General features: G+C 35.6%; 1 protein-coding gene across 3 annotated transcripts in view; it reads left to right on the forward strand.

Annotated features, from left to right (window-relative positions):
* SGCE (sarcoglycan epsilon) overlaps positions 1 to 17,855 on the forward strand; it is a 41,654-nt gene that overhangs the window by 15,004 nt on the left and 8,795 nt on the right. For 2 of the 3 annotated variants that reach the window (XR_010883500.1, XR_010883501.1), the window contains 8 exons: positions 1,712 to 1,869; positions 4,417 to 4,489; positions 8,497 to 8,695; positions 10,381 to 10,543; positions 13,950 to 14,161; positions 14,871 to 14,897; positions 15,612 to 15,800; positions 16,101 to 16,176. Coding sequence is in view for 1 of the 3 variants with exons in the window: in XM_067291678.1 (XP_067147779.1) it covers positions 1,712 to 1,869; positions 4,417 to 4,489; positions 8,497 to 8,695; positions 10,381 to 10,543; positions 13,950 to 14,161; positions 14,871 to 14,897; positions 15,612 to 15,800 (1,021 nt within the window). In the remaining 2 variants the exon portion in view is untranslated. The remainder of the gene's footprint in view (positions 1 to 1,711; positions 1,870 to 4,416; positions 4,490 to 8,496; positions 8,696 to 10,380; positions 10,544 to 13,949; positions 14,162 to 14,870; positions 14,898 to 15,611; positions 15,801 to 16,100; positions 16,177 to 17,855) is intronic. The other variant, XM_067291678.1, reaches the window with a different exon arrangement.

Here is a 17,855-nt window from a genome sequence, read left to right on the forward strand (position 1 = left end):
TTTCAAAATTCACTTTAAAGAAAAAATAAGCTTCTGTTAGTGTCAGTTAAGTGTTGTTATGAGCACGAACAGCTGTTTTTTTTAATATATCCTCTCCTTGAAAAATGGATGTTTTTACTTACATAAAACAAAGGCCCAGGTATAAGGGTATCAGTGACTGGCAGAGCTACAACCAATAATACAGTGAAGTTTGCCTCTGTCCCACTTTGTTCCCAGTTTTGGCACATAGAGGAAAGGAACTAGAAAGTTTTCCTAATTGCAGATTATCTTTTAAGTCACTGCAACCCCAGCCTGTCTTCACATTCATGTGATTCTGATGCTGTGTGAATCTGATTCTCACACTGTGATTCCAGAAACTACTGAAATTGCTGTACCCACAGACATATTGTGATTATATCTGAAATTGGCTGTGAAACTAAAAATTACAATATTTGCATAGTCCTTTTATTTTTCACCTGTTACTTGAAAAATGTACTCTGCTGGGTCATTGTCATGGCTTCTCTTGAAGGGCAAAGTGTCTCAAGTGGTTTTCAGATTTTTTTCCCAAATTAATTTGTGATGTTGGGAAGTTTGAACACTGTGGATTACTGTGTTGTCCTGAGAAAATTCTGAGAAAAGTTGCATTACACCTTGTTGCTGGCTTAGTGTGGCTGTTCCTTCAGTCCTTGTCCCCTCTACCCACAGCCAGATGTGTAGGTGCTCACTTGAAAACTAGTTATCATTTGGCAACAATTCTCAGGCTGTTTGTGACTGGTCCTTTCGGGAGAGATGACAGCGTTTCTTTCTTCATTGGCTCAGTTTGTCCCCTCTGCGCCAGCCCGCCAGTCATCTTCCTTTGTTGCTGCTCCTGGGATTGCTGCTGCTGCCGTGTGGAAGCTCAGCTCCAGGAGCACGCTGCAGAGATGTCTGCCCCAGGCCGGGGCCGCAGCTGCAAGGTGCCCTCTCTTCAAGAGCGAGGGCCTCCTAGTGCTTAGGAATGACTGACTTCGGCTATGAAAGCTAAATAAGCAGAAGTCAAATCTGACCTTTTCACTAAGAACAAGAAGAACTGTTATACTTTTCTGATCTTAGGGGCTCTTAGAGGTTGCATCTGGACCGCTGTATTTATACCTGTCAGTGGATCCATTCTGCAGGAATGCCTGATACTTTTTTGAATTAGTTTGTTCTCTAAAGCAGATCTACTGCCAGGCTGTCTGTACTGAAGATCACTGTATCTTGATTAGACCAGAAACATTCAGGCATTGATGATTATACTCTTCACAGTTAACCCTCCCAGGTAGATTGGGTCCCTAGAGCCATGACAAAAAAATGAAAAAAAACTTTGCTGGGAGTTAAAGGACTGAGGCCCTTGTGCTTTTGTCAGTAAGGAGGTTTGGTGATTCAGTTCCAGGTGGAACTGAGCTCTAAACGTCAGACCTACTAGTTATTGAGTGCAAGCACTAAGAGCCAGGAGTCTAGGAAGCACATTCCCCTCTGCAGTTGGTTATGTATTTCGGGTACAAATTTTGTAATATTTACAAGTGCAGAGTAAGAATTCACATACTTCTCATATTGTAATGATTAGCAGTTCTTCCCCCCCCGCCCCCCTCCCACCTTGAAAATGTTTAAAGGACATAACTGGAAGTCAGAATAAGATTATTCAACAGAAACATTAAAATCAAAGTATATAGCATTTTCTTGTAAATATTCTAATATTATTTGTCTTATCTAGGTGAAATAAGTAATGATCCTATAACATTTAATACCAACTTAATGGGTTACCCTGACAGACCTGGATGGCTACGCTACATACAAAGGACACCATACAGTGATGGAGTGCTGTATGGTTCGCCAACTATAGAAAATGTGGGCAAACCAACCATCATTGAGGTATTTTCTTTCAAAATTTTAAAAAGATTTGTTTTAGAATATAAGATTTAGAATTGTCAACAAGAATTGTCTCTTGTTTTTCAGAAGTTGATTACAGTGAAAAGATTTTGAGGCAGGAACTTGTGACATTAACATTTTCTCTAAGGTACCATCTTCTGAGAGGAAACCAAGTTGTACTATTCAAGGCTTTAACTAGTAAATAGAAATAACCAGTTTAGTTTAATATATCTAGGTGCAATACCTTTAGATTCTTGCCTTTCCTCTTTCTAAGAGACATTTCATTTCAGTAAACTAGGAATATATTAAAATTTTATTCAAAATATAGAGCAAAAAAACCTTTGTGAATAACTGTAATTGATGAGTATCTGAATTCTGAACTTTGTAACATTCTACCCTAAAAATGGGCCAGTTTATTTCTCCGCTGGAAAATACAGTGTTTGGCCAATAAGCAATTTTTTAGATATTGTTTTTATTTTAAGTGTACTTCTTGTCAAATATTCTCTGGTTTATTTTTCATGTTTGTTGACAGGTTTTATTTTAATTAGCAGTTTCATATATTTAATTCTATTCTTATAATTGTAATACTGACAGAAAACACTACTTTATTTTTGACCATAAGCTATCCAAATGTTTAAAAGCAGCAATTATTCAGTGATCAGCAATTGAAAGGGAAAAAGGGCTATATTTCCTGTCATGCATATCATAGCAGACTGAATCGGACATTCTCTAGTTCAGTGTTAAGGAAAATCTGCTAATTAATTTGCTCAAACCATTTTGCTTCAACAGCAGTGCATTTGTCTTAAACTCTTTATGATTTTTTTCTTTAAATTGTATTTGATATAGTTGTTCTTCCTCGAAAATGACATCTCTAAATATTAACTTATCCTGCAGATAATTTCAGCCATGCTTAATTTTATGTACATGATTAATTTTACAGATGTGATTAGTCCTGCTGAAATCAAAAATGAATGAGGTGCAGAAATGCTTGCAGACTCTGCTTAACTTTCTGCAGAGGAAACAGTTGTTTAAAATTGCCCTTTATTAAATGGCATATGGTTTGAGAGTCTAGGTCTTGCGTCTAGACCCCCATTCTAAAGTGTGAGCCTAAGCCTATGTTTGAAGTAAATCTTGCCTAGTATACAAATTAATTCATTGCAAACCTGCTCTAAGATGTGGTTTTTGAATTAATTCCATAGTATGAAAGGAAGAAAAATTGCATTTGGTCCTCCTCCAAGTGCCATGTGAAAGGAATGATCATATATTCTTGGCCTGAATCTAACTTTCACCGTGTCCTAATGTCTGAGTTGATGTCATGGACAGGTGAATTAGCTGGAGGAGAGCTCGTGATTTGAATGGCTTCACATTATGTGTAGCATAGCAGTAGAGTGGGTAACGTTCTTGGGCACAAGCTCCTTTGAAAGCAGGCAAATACAATTCATTCAATACAGAGGTAATCTCCGCCATCGTCACTCTTACTCAGTGCGGGCGTAGGGTCCACACTAGCAACTCCTAATGTCGGACTCAAAATGGGTACTGGCATGTTCCTATATAGATCTTGAACAACCAGAGAGTTAGGCTTTCTAAATACTAATGTTTAAGTTACTGTTAAAATCAGCTCTCTGAAAAATTAACAGAACCAAGGTTTTGAAAAATCTCAGGAATTGATTTTCTATTAATTTTATAATGAAACTGTTACATGACATAGGACATGTAGTTGTGTCATGTAAGCTTTTCCCCCTACATTTAAATATGCCTGCAACAGATATTCCAGAACATCCTTCCTCTTGATTCAAATTCCTTTAAAGAAGTGAAACATTTGTTACTTTTGCTTGTTTAATAATCAGTCTCACAATACTTTGCAGCGCTATTTACTGAGAAGCAACATAGTTCTGTCACTATAGCCACTGCTTTGCCTGTCTTCTGTCACTGAAATGAGTGAACTAAATTGTAAACTCGGGGAGAAAGGTAGTCTGGTTTTATTTATTTTGTGAAACATTTATCACCTACAACTAGAACTAAAGCTAGAACTAAATCTAAATCCCTATCCTAAAGATAATAATTGCTGGGATCCCAATAATCTTTCCTTTAAATATCTCTATTTAGTTTAGTTCCCTAGGAGCTATCAATGAATGTAGAACTTGTAGCCTGGAATGAGGGGCTGGAGGATGGGAGGGAAAATGGAGAAACCCATCTCAGCTTATGGTGTTTCTAAATCAAAGATAAGAAAAAAGGATATGCATGTATGGCAGAACACTTGTTTCTGGATCAAAATATATTACGTTCACAAATATTCCGTACGTAACTATGTTTGGGTGTAGACTGGTAGATAAAAATCCAGTATCTTGACTTGAAGGTAGTATCAAATATATGTTTTATCCTTCAAATGTTATATTAATGAATTGATACATTTCAAAAAAAGGAGGCAAAACACTTTGAAAGTCAAAGTATTTTTTAATTTATCAATTTAATTTTCATTATTTTAATATTTCATAGACCTGACTTTCATATTTGCGTTGCTGTTTTGCTATCATATCTTTTTCATTCTAGATCACTGCATATAACAGGCGTACTTTTGAGACAGCAAGACATAATTTGATCATTAATATAATGTCAGCAGAAGGTATGTACAGAAAGTACTTGTTCTATTTGAACTGTATAAGCAAAAAAATCTTATGGCTCCTGTTCTTTTAAGATATAAAATACTGTGAAATAGTTGTCCAGTATTCAAGACAAGTATAGGGGCACAAAGGGGAGGTAAGAGTTTTTTCTCTTTTTGATTCAATTTGTTATTTTTAGCTATAACACTATCATCTCTTATTCATAAAAATGCCTATGTTTGCTTTTTAGGAAATAATTTGCAAAAATTTTCTGTGTTTTCAAATGAACATTACACAAAGAATTTTCCTCTTTCTGCATGTTGGTTGGTTGGTTTGCTTGATTTTCTTTATACAAAGAATAATTATAAGTGCATTTTAGAAGGGCATCCAGTGTTGATATTGAAAGACAAAGATTTCAGCAACTACATGCTACTGTTTTTCATCTCCTTTGGTGAATTTGAGATTAGATTTTTCAAGCAGAGGGTGAAAAACTTGTAAAAATTTACAGACAGTGGCCCACATTCCCCAGTAGCATAAGTAGGTATTGCTCTGTTGAAATAAATTGAGCTGTCCAAATGTGTCATCAGCAGCAGAGCTGGTATTCTGAAATGGTATCATAAGGCACCAATATGCATTTTTAATGTCTTTATGAGAGAATGAGTTTCATAATATAAAATGCTTCAGGACAGCACTGACCTTAAAGATTCAGCTTGCCCTGTGTATCAGCCCATTTGTAATGACTATTTCTTTTGACATCTAAGAACAATTCTGACTAAATTATCCAAATACTACATTTCTCTTATATTGTCATAAATCTTGAGCTGCTGAGTGGTGCTGGTGCTGACATATGGTGCTGCTGACATTATTTGATATAGTGGATTTGAATCAGAAGACATAAGTAATAATCAAGATTGATTAGATAGTATAAGAATTAAACTGTGCATCAGCTGGGTATTCCATAGATATGCAAACAATACACACAAGATAGGAAGGTCACTAGCAAAATGCTTTAAAATGGGCTGCTTTTTTTTTTTTTTTTTTTACTTGCTATTAGATATTTATTTTACCTGTTACAGAATTTCCACAGGAATCCTGCAGTTAAAACCCTGTATTCTAATGTTCTGATGGCAGGTTTTCTGCTTTTTCAGTACTCATATAATATTAGCAGGTATGGCTTCTTCTGGAGAATTTTCAGCTGAATCTATTCATCAGATCTGACACGAGCCCCACGTTAAGTCTGGGGAAAAATAGTCCTCTTGGGTTTTTTTGAAACAATATTTTTCAAAATTAAATTTGAAATATTCATTGTTTTGATTTTTAAATTAATTTGCAAAAGTCATGAAGAAGAGACAAAATATTTCAATTAACTTAAATGGACCTTTAAAAACTACTGAAATATATAAAAATAGGGGGAAATGGTTGCATAAAATGGTATTTCTTTTGGTAGAAATAATTTTTTCACAAATTCTGATTGTCTCCCTTTCATATAAATACTATATTGCATAAACCTTAAATGTTGTACTTCTGTTTGTAAGACATATGTCCCACTGGGGAAAAACTTATATTTCTCTCTTTTAAAAATCTTATTAATGGCCTCGATCTAGCAATGCGTGTAAATACATACTTCATTTTATGCATACAGGTAACTACATAATCTGTAGTGGAATTATGCATTGCATAATGTTGGGTGCATGTGTAAGGGCATTGCTGAAACAGAAATAAAATACTCCTAGCCTTCGAGTTTAAGCCATGATTCTCTAAATTTTCAGAGAGTTTGTCTTGATTATTCCTTGTTAATTTTTCTACCCATTTTTTTTGCTATATTTCTACAATGCACAGAAGACAGTATCTGATAGATCACTGAAAGAGAAAATTTTCTTTCCCCATAATAAGCCTGGGAGGTAGTGCATGTTTTGCTAAGTTACATTACGAAGCTAAATTTGTAATTATCATTCTATATCATGGGCAGATTTAGAAAACAACGGGTTACGATTTACATGGAGGTTTCCTTTAAAAAATAAATCCGAATAGTTTGTTTCCTTAAAATTAGTTCTCTTGATAACATTTACAGTATACAGCTGGAACTAAATATATACTATTTCTTCTTAATTGAAAGTACATTTTTTTATGTTTGAAGTAAGGGTATGGCATACCACACCACTGTATGCTTTCCTTTTTAACTGTTATGTGTATATTGTATAGGTATATATGCATACCTGTGTATTTCTTTGTATATATTGCTAGTAGTAGAAAACAAATTAAAAAAATTCTAGTGAACTACTTCTTACTTACATTGTTTTTTTCTCATGATTTTTGTAGAGAAAATACCTTTGAAATTGATAGAGTTACTTTAAGTATTTAGACAATCTGTATTTGACTAATATTTGTTCTATCACAAAACACTGTGAATCTCACATATACTAAACTTCACACCTAGGAAAAAAAATAAAATGAAAATATTAAGTAGTATTTCCAAGAAAAGTGGATAAAATTCACTAATGAAACAGAATTCACTTGGGAAAATCTTCAGTCCGCAGTACATCTTCTGAATGCATTACAATACATAGCAGCAAGGGTAAAATACTCAATAGTCAAGTCTAAAAATACCATTTAGTACTTACTTTACTTTTAATTCATAAGGAGAAGATTCTTTGCGTAAAATTTGAATCTCTGCTGTACAGTAGTGCACTAATACAAAGATTATATCTGTACAGTAAATAAAACTATGGAATTAAGTAAGCCCACCCAAAGGCCTTAATGAGATGCAACGAGCAGATACACACTTCACTATTGCTTCTTAAAACGTGGAGGTCCTGCCTCTCTATCTCGAATGTTGCTGCTTCTGTGTGCTTAATTCACTCACCTTTTCTTGGCTCTGGTGCTCATTGCACCTCTCAGAGCCAGATTTATTCAATAAAGTAGCACAAACCACCTCAGCAATGAAGTGAACAGTTTTCTGCTATTTTAGTGAGTTAAGTCAGCTCAGCGAAGAGTCAAGCAAATAGTGGGGCCAGTACAGGGAGCAGAGGGGCTTGGCCAGAGAGACAGGGGAGTCGGTCTTTTGGTGGCAACAAACTGTTATATTGCGTGCTGCCGAGGCGATAGCATCTCCTGATTAGCTCACTAACCTGAGTGCGCAACAGTGGTACCTATGATGTGGTCGTGTGGGCCTATCTGAGCTAAAAAAAACAGCCGAGAACCCATGCACTGAAGTTTGTGCTGCTGCAGCTTTACTGCCAGCTTCATGTAGGACTATAAACATCACAGCCAGACCTTGATTCGTGTGTAGACGTGCCACAAAACAGCTATTCTTAGACTGCCTCACTGTAGGGTATTAGATCAGGTAGTCTATATCAACTGCACTTCATTTTAGAAGTTGTTTCTCTGTCTCTCTGTTAAACGGATAGCAAATAATTCATAGTTCACATCTGAAAACAGTATGGCAATTTAAGAACACCAAAGCATCAATATGACTCAAAATGTAGCACGCTGTTTTGCTTATCAATGGGGACATTTTCTGAACGGTGGATTTACATGATCAAGTAATTAACTTAGTGAGGAAGCTAATGTGAATTTTTCAGGGGAGTATGTGGTCATCTTCAGGTTCAACCTGAAATTGCAGCGTTTTGAATTTGCATTGCTGCAGTCTCTCAGATCAGTGTCTAGATCATTGCAAGTTGGAATCTGGTGTCACTGCAGGTCACAATTTTGACCCCAAGATTAGCATGAATGTAATTTTATCTGTTTAATGAAGATCAAACCAGCTGAGAATCTCATTCTCCAATTCCCTTCCTCATTTGCTAGTTCCTTCATAAATTGCCAATGGCTTTCAGCTTAAGTAATAGCTAACAGTACTAACAATGTTTAATTAAACAAATATGATCAGATTAGGTTCAAAGTGAGCTAATTTAAATGAAATGGTTTTTGGAAAGGGATATCAATCTTAAGGTGGTATTGAATTAATTGTTAATTTAAATACTTTGTTATGAAGTCTTCATTAAAGGCAAAACTCTTTCTTCTTTGCAACTAGATTTTCCTTTACCGTATCAAGCAGAGTTCTTCATAAGGAATATGAATGTAGAAGAAATGTTAGCAAGTGAAGTTCTTGGAGACTTTCTTGGAGCAGTGAAAAATGTATGGCAGCCAGAGCGCTTGAATGCTATAAACATTACTTCAGCACTAGACAGGGGAGGGAGAGTTCCGCTTCCTATTAATGACATGAAAGAGGGGTAAGCACATGTTAGTCTAATATTTTTATTTTTGTCTTTCTGTCGGTTCAAATGGAGTCTTACTGAAATGCTTAATATTTTTCCAGGCTTTCTAGAGACTTTGCAATTACTGTTTTATATTTTGAAGTCCATGTTATTAGATATTGAAAGTGCACTATTATTATACAATGAGTTTGTTGTGTTACATACTATTTCAACAAGCTACAGTTCCTATACCTTAATTCTACAATCCAATACTAATAAGTATCATTAATTACAAAACAGTTTGTAGGTAAATACATTTATTTTGTAATTCCAGTCTTACCTCTGAGCAGTTGTTTGGCATACTTTTGCATATTCAGCAGTACTCAATTCACAGAACTCAAGATTTGGAAACAGGGTGTGACAGAACATAGGTTACAAAGTCACTCAGATTTCTAAGAGGATTTAGCATTCAGCAGTGTCATTCATAGTTGTACTCTTAGTGCAATGTGTGATCCCTAGTTATGTGCTTCAAGACCACTGTGGACAGTTGGAAGTGATAAGCTGAGAAATCTGGGGAATTTATATTACTGAATGTAAACTGCAGGAATCCCCTATTTCCAATTGTGATTCATAACCACTAATTCTGTTCTGAAATATGAGACTTCATTGTGAAACTAATTAGGATTCAGTCTTTTCAAAATATGGTTATGGTAGTGCTTTTCCCTAGGAAAAATATAGGTGTCTAGTGATTTTTAGATATTTATGGGTCAAATAGTAGCTAAGGAAAGTGTTGGGAGTTCTACATCCAAGATGCATGTGGAGGGCTGTGCAGAGAAGATTATTCTTTCAAAGCCATTTTGTGCATCTGGTGTTTCTGAACACATCATCTAAAGAGGGAAGGCAACTTTGCCAATGAATACCCTGTACTACAAGCACCATACTAATGCAAGTGGCTAAGCAGATTTATATCTGAATTTGGTCAAACATTTAGTCAGATAATGCCTTATATACCAAATGGCAACCAGGACCTAATTTCTGTTTCAGGATCCATTGATGCAGTATTACCTGCTGCAGCAGACTGTATATTTTGCAGCAGCATCCTACATATTTAAGTATGAAAATGAGCAATACAATCAGTTTAATAGCCCTTATTTTATTTATTATTTATGATAATGAGAAATTAAGTATTTTGTTTACATTCAGCTTTCAGTATTCTGCAAATTTTGTTGGCAGCGCATAGCTACAGTATAGAATCTTTCAGGAGAGGCTGGAGACTCTGGACGGTTCGTATTAGGATTAGGTTTAGAAATATTAGTCCTTATAATTTTTTGTGAAAACATGGGAAGAGATGCTTTAAAAATACTATGCTGAGCAAAACTGATAACATCTTGCTCTTTTGACATGATTTTCAAAAGTAATACTGATTTTTTACGTGAGGAACCTGCACTTGGAGCTCTATGACTTTCTAGAAATTGGCAACTCTAATGCTAAGCAAACTTTATGTTATGCAGACAGAATAAGTTCTAATAAGTAGCTAGAAAAATCCATTTGATTCCTATGTTTAGATGAGGTATGCTATCAAGAAGAAGAAAAAGTTTTAGTCTTTAAAACTTACCTGACTGTTACTGTGAACAGTAATAATCTTTGGAAGAGTACCTCACTGTCCCTTGGGCATTTGTGAGAGGTTATCCTGACAGTCTGTCACTCCTCTCTTTTTGCAGTGTGTATGTTATGGTCGGTGCAGATGTTCCTTTCTCTTCATGCTTGCGAGAAGTTGAAAACCCACAAAATCAGCTGAGATGCAGTCAAGAAATGGAACCTTTAATAACCTGCGATAAAAAATTTCGTACTCAATTCCATATTGACTGGTGTAAAATCTCTTTGGTGAGTTATTTTATTATTGTATGAAAATGATGTTTGCAGAAATACATTATTTTGTGCCAGACGTTATTTATGTAAGAGTTTTACCAGCCTGCCCAAAACAATTCTGCCAAATTCCACTTCATTGTGACTGATCAGACATTGTTCTCCATTTAGCAGAGACTGTTAAGATTGTGAAAGGATTTTGCTATGTGGGCTGAATTCTACTAGAACTGGCCAACAGTGAAACCACCAAATTCATTTTCACTAGTGATGATTGATATAAATGGCTAAAGAACTCTAGGGCTTACAGAACTAAAAGTAATGTGAGAATTATTTAGGTAAGTGTAGTTAATTCAGTGTGCTAATACTGCTCATTGTACTTGGTTTCTTAAAAAGTACATACACGTACATATTTTCTCAAACATTGAGTCTACAGAACTGAGTAGTTAAATAGTATTTCTATGTTATTAAAAGTCTTTCTGAAAATTGTCTAAAATGTATTTCACATTAAAAAGGAAGGAGAAAAAGAAAAGAATTTTGCTGACTAATGATATCAAAATAAATGGGAACATTCTTCTCAAGTCAGTCAAATACAAGAAAAAATGATAACTGAAAACACGACTATGTGCTGTGGAAGAAGTGTAATTCACAAAGAAGCTTTTAGAGGTTTTTTTTGTTTAGTTTTGACCAGGAAAATCAAGAACTGATACACTACTGAAAGAGACCATTGCAGATAACTTTGAACAAAGATGGTGAAGATACATAAAATAAACTTCTTAGATGGTTGTTCAGATATTACCCAAGAGGAAAGTGAAAGGGAGATATGATGAAAGGTTTTTACATAATGTAAAAAAGTGTTGAATATCAAAATTGATATTCCTGTACATAGTCCATTAGATAACCTCCAACTCTTTCTTTTCATACATTATGAATTAGGAAAGCTCTTTGAAAGCTAGAAAATGATACTTGTTTTTGAAAGAATATCCAGATTATTTACCATTTATTGTTTTTCTGTTAAGAAATTGCAAACGATGCACACAAAAATATTTACAAGCACCTGAAAAATAATAGAAGGCTGAGTGGCAGTCAGCCTTTGTCAAGAACAAATTATGTCCAGTCATGGATTTCCTTCTACAAGACAGGAGTAGGGAAGCAACAGTAGATATCATTTCTTTTTTGGTACAGTCTTTTCATGTCTCATAAGTAAGCTTGAGAAACATGGTCTAGATGAAACTACCATGGACATAGTACAAAACTGGTTGGATAGCCATAATCAAAGCAGAATTATTAATAATTCTCTGCCATTCTTCATAAATAAGCTGGGTGATGGAATGTGCTTATTAAGTTAAATTTGCAGGCCCCATGAATCGGAAGGGAACTACAAGTACATTTAAGGACAAGATCAGAATTCAGAAAAATCTTGAGAAACTGGAGAAATAGCCTTAGAAAACATTATGAATTTCAAAAGGAGAAGTGAAGGAATAGTGCACTAATGCAAGAATAATCAACCATACACATGCAGATTCAGGAGCAACTGGTTAGAAGTACCTCTCCAAAAAAAAGTCTGCCAGTAATAGTGTCTCATAAACTAATCATGAAGCAGCAATGTCATGTTATTTTGAGAAAGTCAGAGACCACTCTGGGATGTGTAACAGGAACAGACTGTTTAAGAGAAGTGTAGTTTTTCTTGCAGTTTGGCAGTCTAGAACACAATCATCTCCCTTCTTGAACTCGGCACTTGTTTTGGCAGCCTGCCATAATAACTGAATTTAAACAGTCTTTAGGGGTGTTTACTGCTGCCAACAGTATCATTGCTGCAAGCTGTAAGCTGGTGGATAAAAGGGAAAATGAAGCCAAGCTTCCCTCCATCTAACCACAGTCTGCTTTTCATAAGGCAAAACAAGGGGCAGGGAGTCCCACAAGATCTGTGGATTGGAAGGAAGAAAGCTCCATTTCCTGTAACCACAACACAGAGGGAACAGTGAGGGAAAATACAACCATCATTTCCTCTTCCTCTCGCTTTTTATGTGGTGACTTTGGCAGTTAACACCTAAATCAATGAATGGATTTAAGTTTGTGGGTCCCAAATCCTGAAAAGAGGTACAACTTAATATACTCAGTGCTGTTGTCGGACAGCTTATGCTCACTCTGTGTATGAGCTTTTGTCAGTCACATTAGTAGGTGCTTAAATCTTTCTCGTGCATATACTTAAGGCTTGAGATTCTACTAGGTAGCCAAGTGGAATTCAGTGTACCTAACCAAAAATATACTTCAGCACTTAATAAGTGGAGAATGCATAAATTAATTTTTGTCAAACCATCTTGTACTTAAAAATACAGGTATTTGAAGCTCAACAAAGTATTCTTTCTAGTGTTCCATAAAAACCTTTTCAACCACTGCATAAGTTCTAATGCACCAGTGCATGAATTAGTGTAAATTATGGAAAAATAACCATCAGTTGCAAGATTTCTCAATTAAAGTTCAGGCAAAAGGTCAAGCACATAGACAAATACAATTTATTTTCGTTAATGATCTGGAGAGAGTTTTAAAAATAACATTGATCAGATCTACCAGGAATATCTACTGAAGATAACAAGAAAATGAAGATGTAAAATTTCAGTCATGTGGGAAAGGTAGTCAGTTAGTTAAAGTCAATGTGAAAATCAATAACAAAAAAGAAATTTGTATTTCTGGGAACAGGATACAGGTGTTAAAAAAAAAAAAATACTCGTGGCCAGGATTGCCACCTTCTAGAGGCCAGCTGAATTTGAAGGTGGAAGAACCTTGGAACTCTGCATCTGATCAACTAAATGCTATCATGTCTCATGGTGCAGTGCTTCCTACATCGGGTGGGTGGCAGGAGGCAACCGAGCTCGTCAGTACAATAGCTTAGCTAATGCCTCGTGCTGTTTTGAGCACTAGGTGCAAGGCCTTGATAGGATAGGAACTGGAGGACACTTTGTAGGTACTCTGCTCTTTGTTTCTAACAACTTCATATGAGAGAGGGCAGTATTGTTATTTAGGGAGACCAGTAAGAAATGGATGAATTCATCAAAAAGAAATCAGTATCAAATAATTAGGTTGCAGTAAAAATGGGCCGAATTTTTACTCTCATACTATCTGTGCAAGATATCCCTAAAATTAATCTGTAAAAAGCATAGTATCACTGGTAGGAATGAAATAAAGTAAAATCAGAACAGTGTTGTAATATCATCTATGACATTGATCAAAAATTTTCAAAGCAGTATGAGGTTTTATTGGTTAAAAAAAAAATGATTGGACACAATTTTATAGAATTTGTGAGATGTTGTATAATATGGATTCTTTTCTATGTCATGGTTGGTTAAATGCTTTCTGTTTTTGCATCCTGTTAATTTGTTATATAATTGTCTTTTTTTTTTTTTTTTTTTTCCCCTCTGGGTATCAGGTTGACAATACAAAACAAGTTTCCACCTTTCAGGAAGTGATCCGTGGAGAGGGGATATTACCTGATGGTGGAGAATACAAACCACCTTCTGATACACTGAAAAGCAGAGACTATTACTCGGATTTCCTAATTACATTGGCAGTGCCCTCGGCAATAGCACTGGTGCTTTTTCTAATACTTGCCTATATCATGTGCTGCCGACGGGAAGGAGTGTGAGTACTTTAACACGCTAATAAGGAACTGTAGATTTTTCTAAGATTATCATGCATAGAAAACTATTTGTTAGAAGAACTGTGTTCGGTTCATAGAAAAATTTAAACCAGGCCAAAAGACATCTAATTGAAATAATGAACTATTTTTCATCTAACCACATACAGTATTTTCCAAGCAAGTGGCTATAACGACTTTAATTGTTCTAGCTGAAAAGGTTAGAATTCTCCACATACCCACCAAACCCCTCCCCCCAAACAAATAAAATAATAATAAAGGATCATTGATTTAGGAGAATATTAAGTAATTTCTAAGATGCTAACTTTAATAAAATAAATCTGGTTGAGGATATGAACTGAATTTAGACATAAAAGAGAATAACATAAAAGGAAAGCAGCAAGTAACGTAATTTCTGCCATTTCTTACACGAACTACAATTTCATTTTGTCACAGAATTTATTTTAGCCAGAGGCTTGTTCTTTAACTTGCATTTTCATTTCTGTGCGTGTGTGTGTCTGTCATCAGTATCACATCTTTACATGTGCGTTCATCAAGGCCTTGTCATAAACCCGGTTACAAATGCTGCCAAGTTGCATTTAGCAGTAACATTGTCAGCATTTCCACATCATGTACTATTTTCATCATCAGACAGATTTAATGTTCCAACTATCAATGCTATTATTTAATTCATAAATTTTGTTTTGTTTTTAGGGAAAAGAGAAACATGCAAACACCAGAGTAAGTGTCTTCTTTCCTGTTATTTTTCTTTTATCATTTAATTTTCATGCTCAGTAGCTTGTCATGCTTCATACATGTGTGTCATAATCTTCTTTCATTCTCTCTAATCATGGTTTAATTCATAAATGTGAAAGCTGCTTTTAAAACAGAGGCTTGGCAAGGATAGAAGATGACAATAAAAAGGGTTTGAAATTAACAACTATCAATTCAGCATAAAATAGTTTTGTTAGAATAAATATATTAATATGCAATTTATTCTCTTGATTACGGGACTTCCCAGTCTGTATCTTAAAAGGCAGTGAACAGAGGAAAGAGTGCCCTGGAGGGTATCCAGTGGCGATATTAGTGTGTTATAAAATTAATCTTCTATGAGTATTTATGAGTCTACCACAAGAAGCAGAAGTTATCAAAATGTTTATTTTAACAGCAGCGAATAAATGGAATATTAGCAGTAAGTTGCACAGTCTTGGATCTTATGCAACATTTTCATCCAGACAGCAAAACCTAATGAAATAGTTACTGCCTTCAAAATTAAATAAATCCTTTATTTATTACATTAACTATGTTAATCTGAAGATTTACTGTAATTGCTGCACTACTGAGTAGGTAGCATGCATCAAAATCCTGGTATTTTAAAGAAAAATAATAATCATCTACCCATGTAGACAGAGCACTTAAATTACATATTTACTGTTTTATTTCCTTTTGACATAGCATCCAGTTGGTCCACCACAGTGCTATACAGAAATCAACCAAAGAGCTTCGTGACATGTCTAAAAATAGAGAGATAGCATGGCCTCTTTCAACGCTTCCTGTGTTTCACCCAGTTACTGGTGAGATTGTACCGCCCCTTCATACAGACAACTATGATAATACTAGCATGCCACTAATGCAAACACAGCAGTAAGTATTTAGATTTTTTTTTAATACTTATAATCATTGCATTACACAATTTAACTTTGGATTCTAATGATTATTATCTGAATGTGTTTTATTATGGGGGTATCAGTAGTAACTCTGTAGTGTAAGATTGCTTTGATTTGCATTTCAAGCAGAAATAAAGGCCTTCTGTTATAAAAATTAAATGACTGGAGTTCAGTCTCCAAACTTGGCAAGAAACTTTTTGTGGTACAATTACATTTTTGCCTGTTTTGAAGAAATACTACCTTTTAATTGCTTCCTCTGTCAAATGTTCAATTTTAGAAATCCTGCCTCATTTAACTCGTGTCTTTGGAGTCCTAGTATAAAACTACCACTCACCCCATAAAATCCAAACTTTGTAAGTATTCAGTCATGCACCTGTCATGCAGGGTTTATATTTGAAATGTTAACATTGAACAGAAGAACATATTCCGTTACACAGATGATAAATACATCTTACCAAGGAAAATGTTCAGAACTGTCAGCCATTTCCATTGCTGCCAGCTTCTCTCCAAAACAGAAACCAGAAAAATATTTATTTCTGTTTCTTAGAGTTCATTTGTCAGAAACTTTCATATAACTCTGTCTCTGACTCATCAGTTCTAATCCAAAAAAGCTGGTAGGGCTGTAGGAAAGAAAAGACAAATTTCTAAAAAGGTTTAATTGTGTTGTCTGGATTTGAGTAGATCTGAGACAATGGTCTGGGAAGTGACTGGCTTTATCATCCATTCCCATTTCATAAAGTCTGTAGCCTTATCCCTCCCCAAAGTGTTCTGGTTGTGCTTGGTGACCCTCCTTGCAACACTCAGTACTTCTCCATTTTCCCAGTCCCAGTGATATGGGAAGAGGAAACATGCCGAGGAGTGAGGGGAGCAGAAGCAGGTCTCTGGAAGGTGACATAACTGAATGCAGATCTGCTATCACCAGCAGGGAAGAATGGCATTTCAAGGTGCCACAGCAGATAGCAGGACTCTGTTAGGGAACATATCAATATTGATTGCTATTTAACTACCTGTTCAGAATCTGCTAATACAGTTAAGCAGCCTCGTCCAAAGAGTCCTATTGGCACAGGGTTCAAGTTATTACTTGGAATGTCCTTCCAATTTCAACTACAAAATGTAAAGATATTAGCTGCTAGTTGCATCACTCTGTACTCTCATCTAGTCCTCTTCTAAATCTGACTGGAAAATGGAATTACTTTCTGATGAGAGAAATATTATTTTGGTTAAAACATGCGTTGTAACAGGAACAAAAAGGCAAAACAGATTTTGATGAGACTTCCAGAAACATTCCATTGTGGGTATTTTGTTTTTTTCCTCCTTGCTGCATGCTCATCTGGAGCACTTGCTGGCTCTGCTTGCATTTTCAAACAGGAGGTAAATTGACAGGAACTTTCTAGATGGTCTGCCAAAGAACAAGTGTCCACTCCCCAGCTCCCTCTTCTCCTCCTACCACCACTAGCCTGCAGGAATCAGAAAGTCAAGGTGCACAGCCCCCACCTTCTAGCTGCCTCTAGGCAGCCGAGGGACCTGAACACGCTGGCTTCCTGCCTCTCTGGTGCAGGGAAGGCACAGAGCTGCGGTATTCCTCTTTATGATATGCTCCAGAAGGATCTGGATTGCTTTCACTTTGACAGGAGTGTCTCACACCTAGTGCTAAGGAGCTGGGGGTTGCATTTTCTAGACTGAAAAATTGGTAGCGTTTGAAAATATTTCAAATAGGTGATACAAATTTTACAAAAGGGAGTTCTTCCTTTGAAAAAGCATTCTGATGAAAAACTTTAACCAATTGTTTTTAATCTTTTTCTCAAACTAAATTTTCTGTCTTCCAGTAATGACTGTCTTATAGTTAAGCTTCTAATATACATATATATATATATATATAGGAACACCAGTAAATTGAACTACTCATACATTTAGTGTTTTTTCCTTAAAAAATCCTCCATTTCTTGGAAGCATTCGTTTGGCAGAAAAATGGAGCAAATTGCCTATAAGCAAAAACAAAATTGGCCAACTCCATTTTTCAGTCTTTTAAATA

The sequence above is a fragment of the Apteryx mantelli genome, chromosome 2, assembly GCF_036417845.1.
Source record: "Apteryx mantelli isolate bAptMan1 chromosome 2, bAptMan1.hap1, whole genome shotgun sequence".
NCBI classification, from domain to species: Eukaryota; Metazoa; Chordata; class Aves; order Apterygiformes; family Apterygidae; genus Apteryx; species Apteryx mantelli.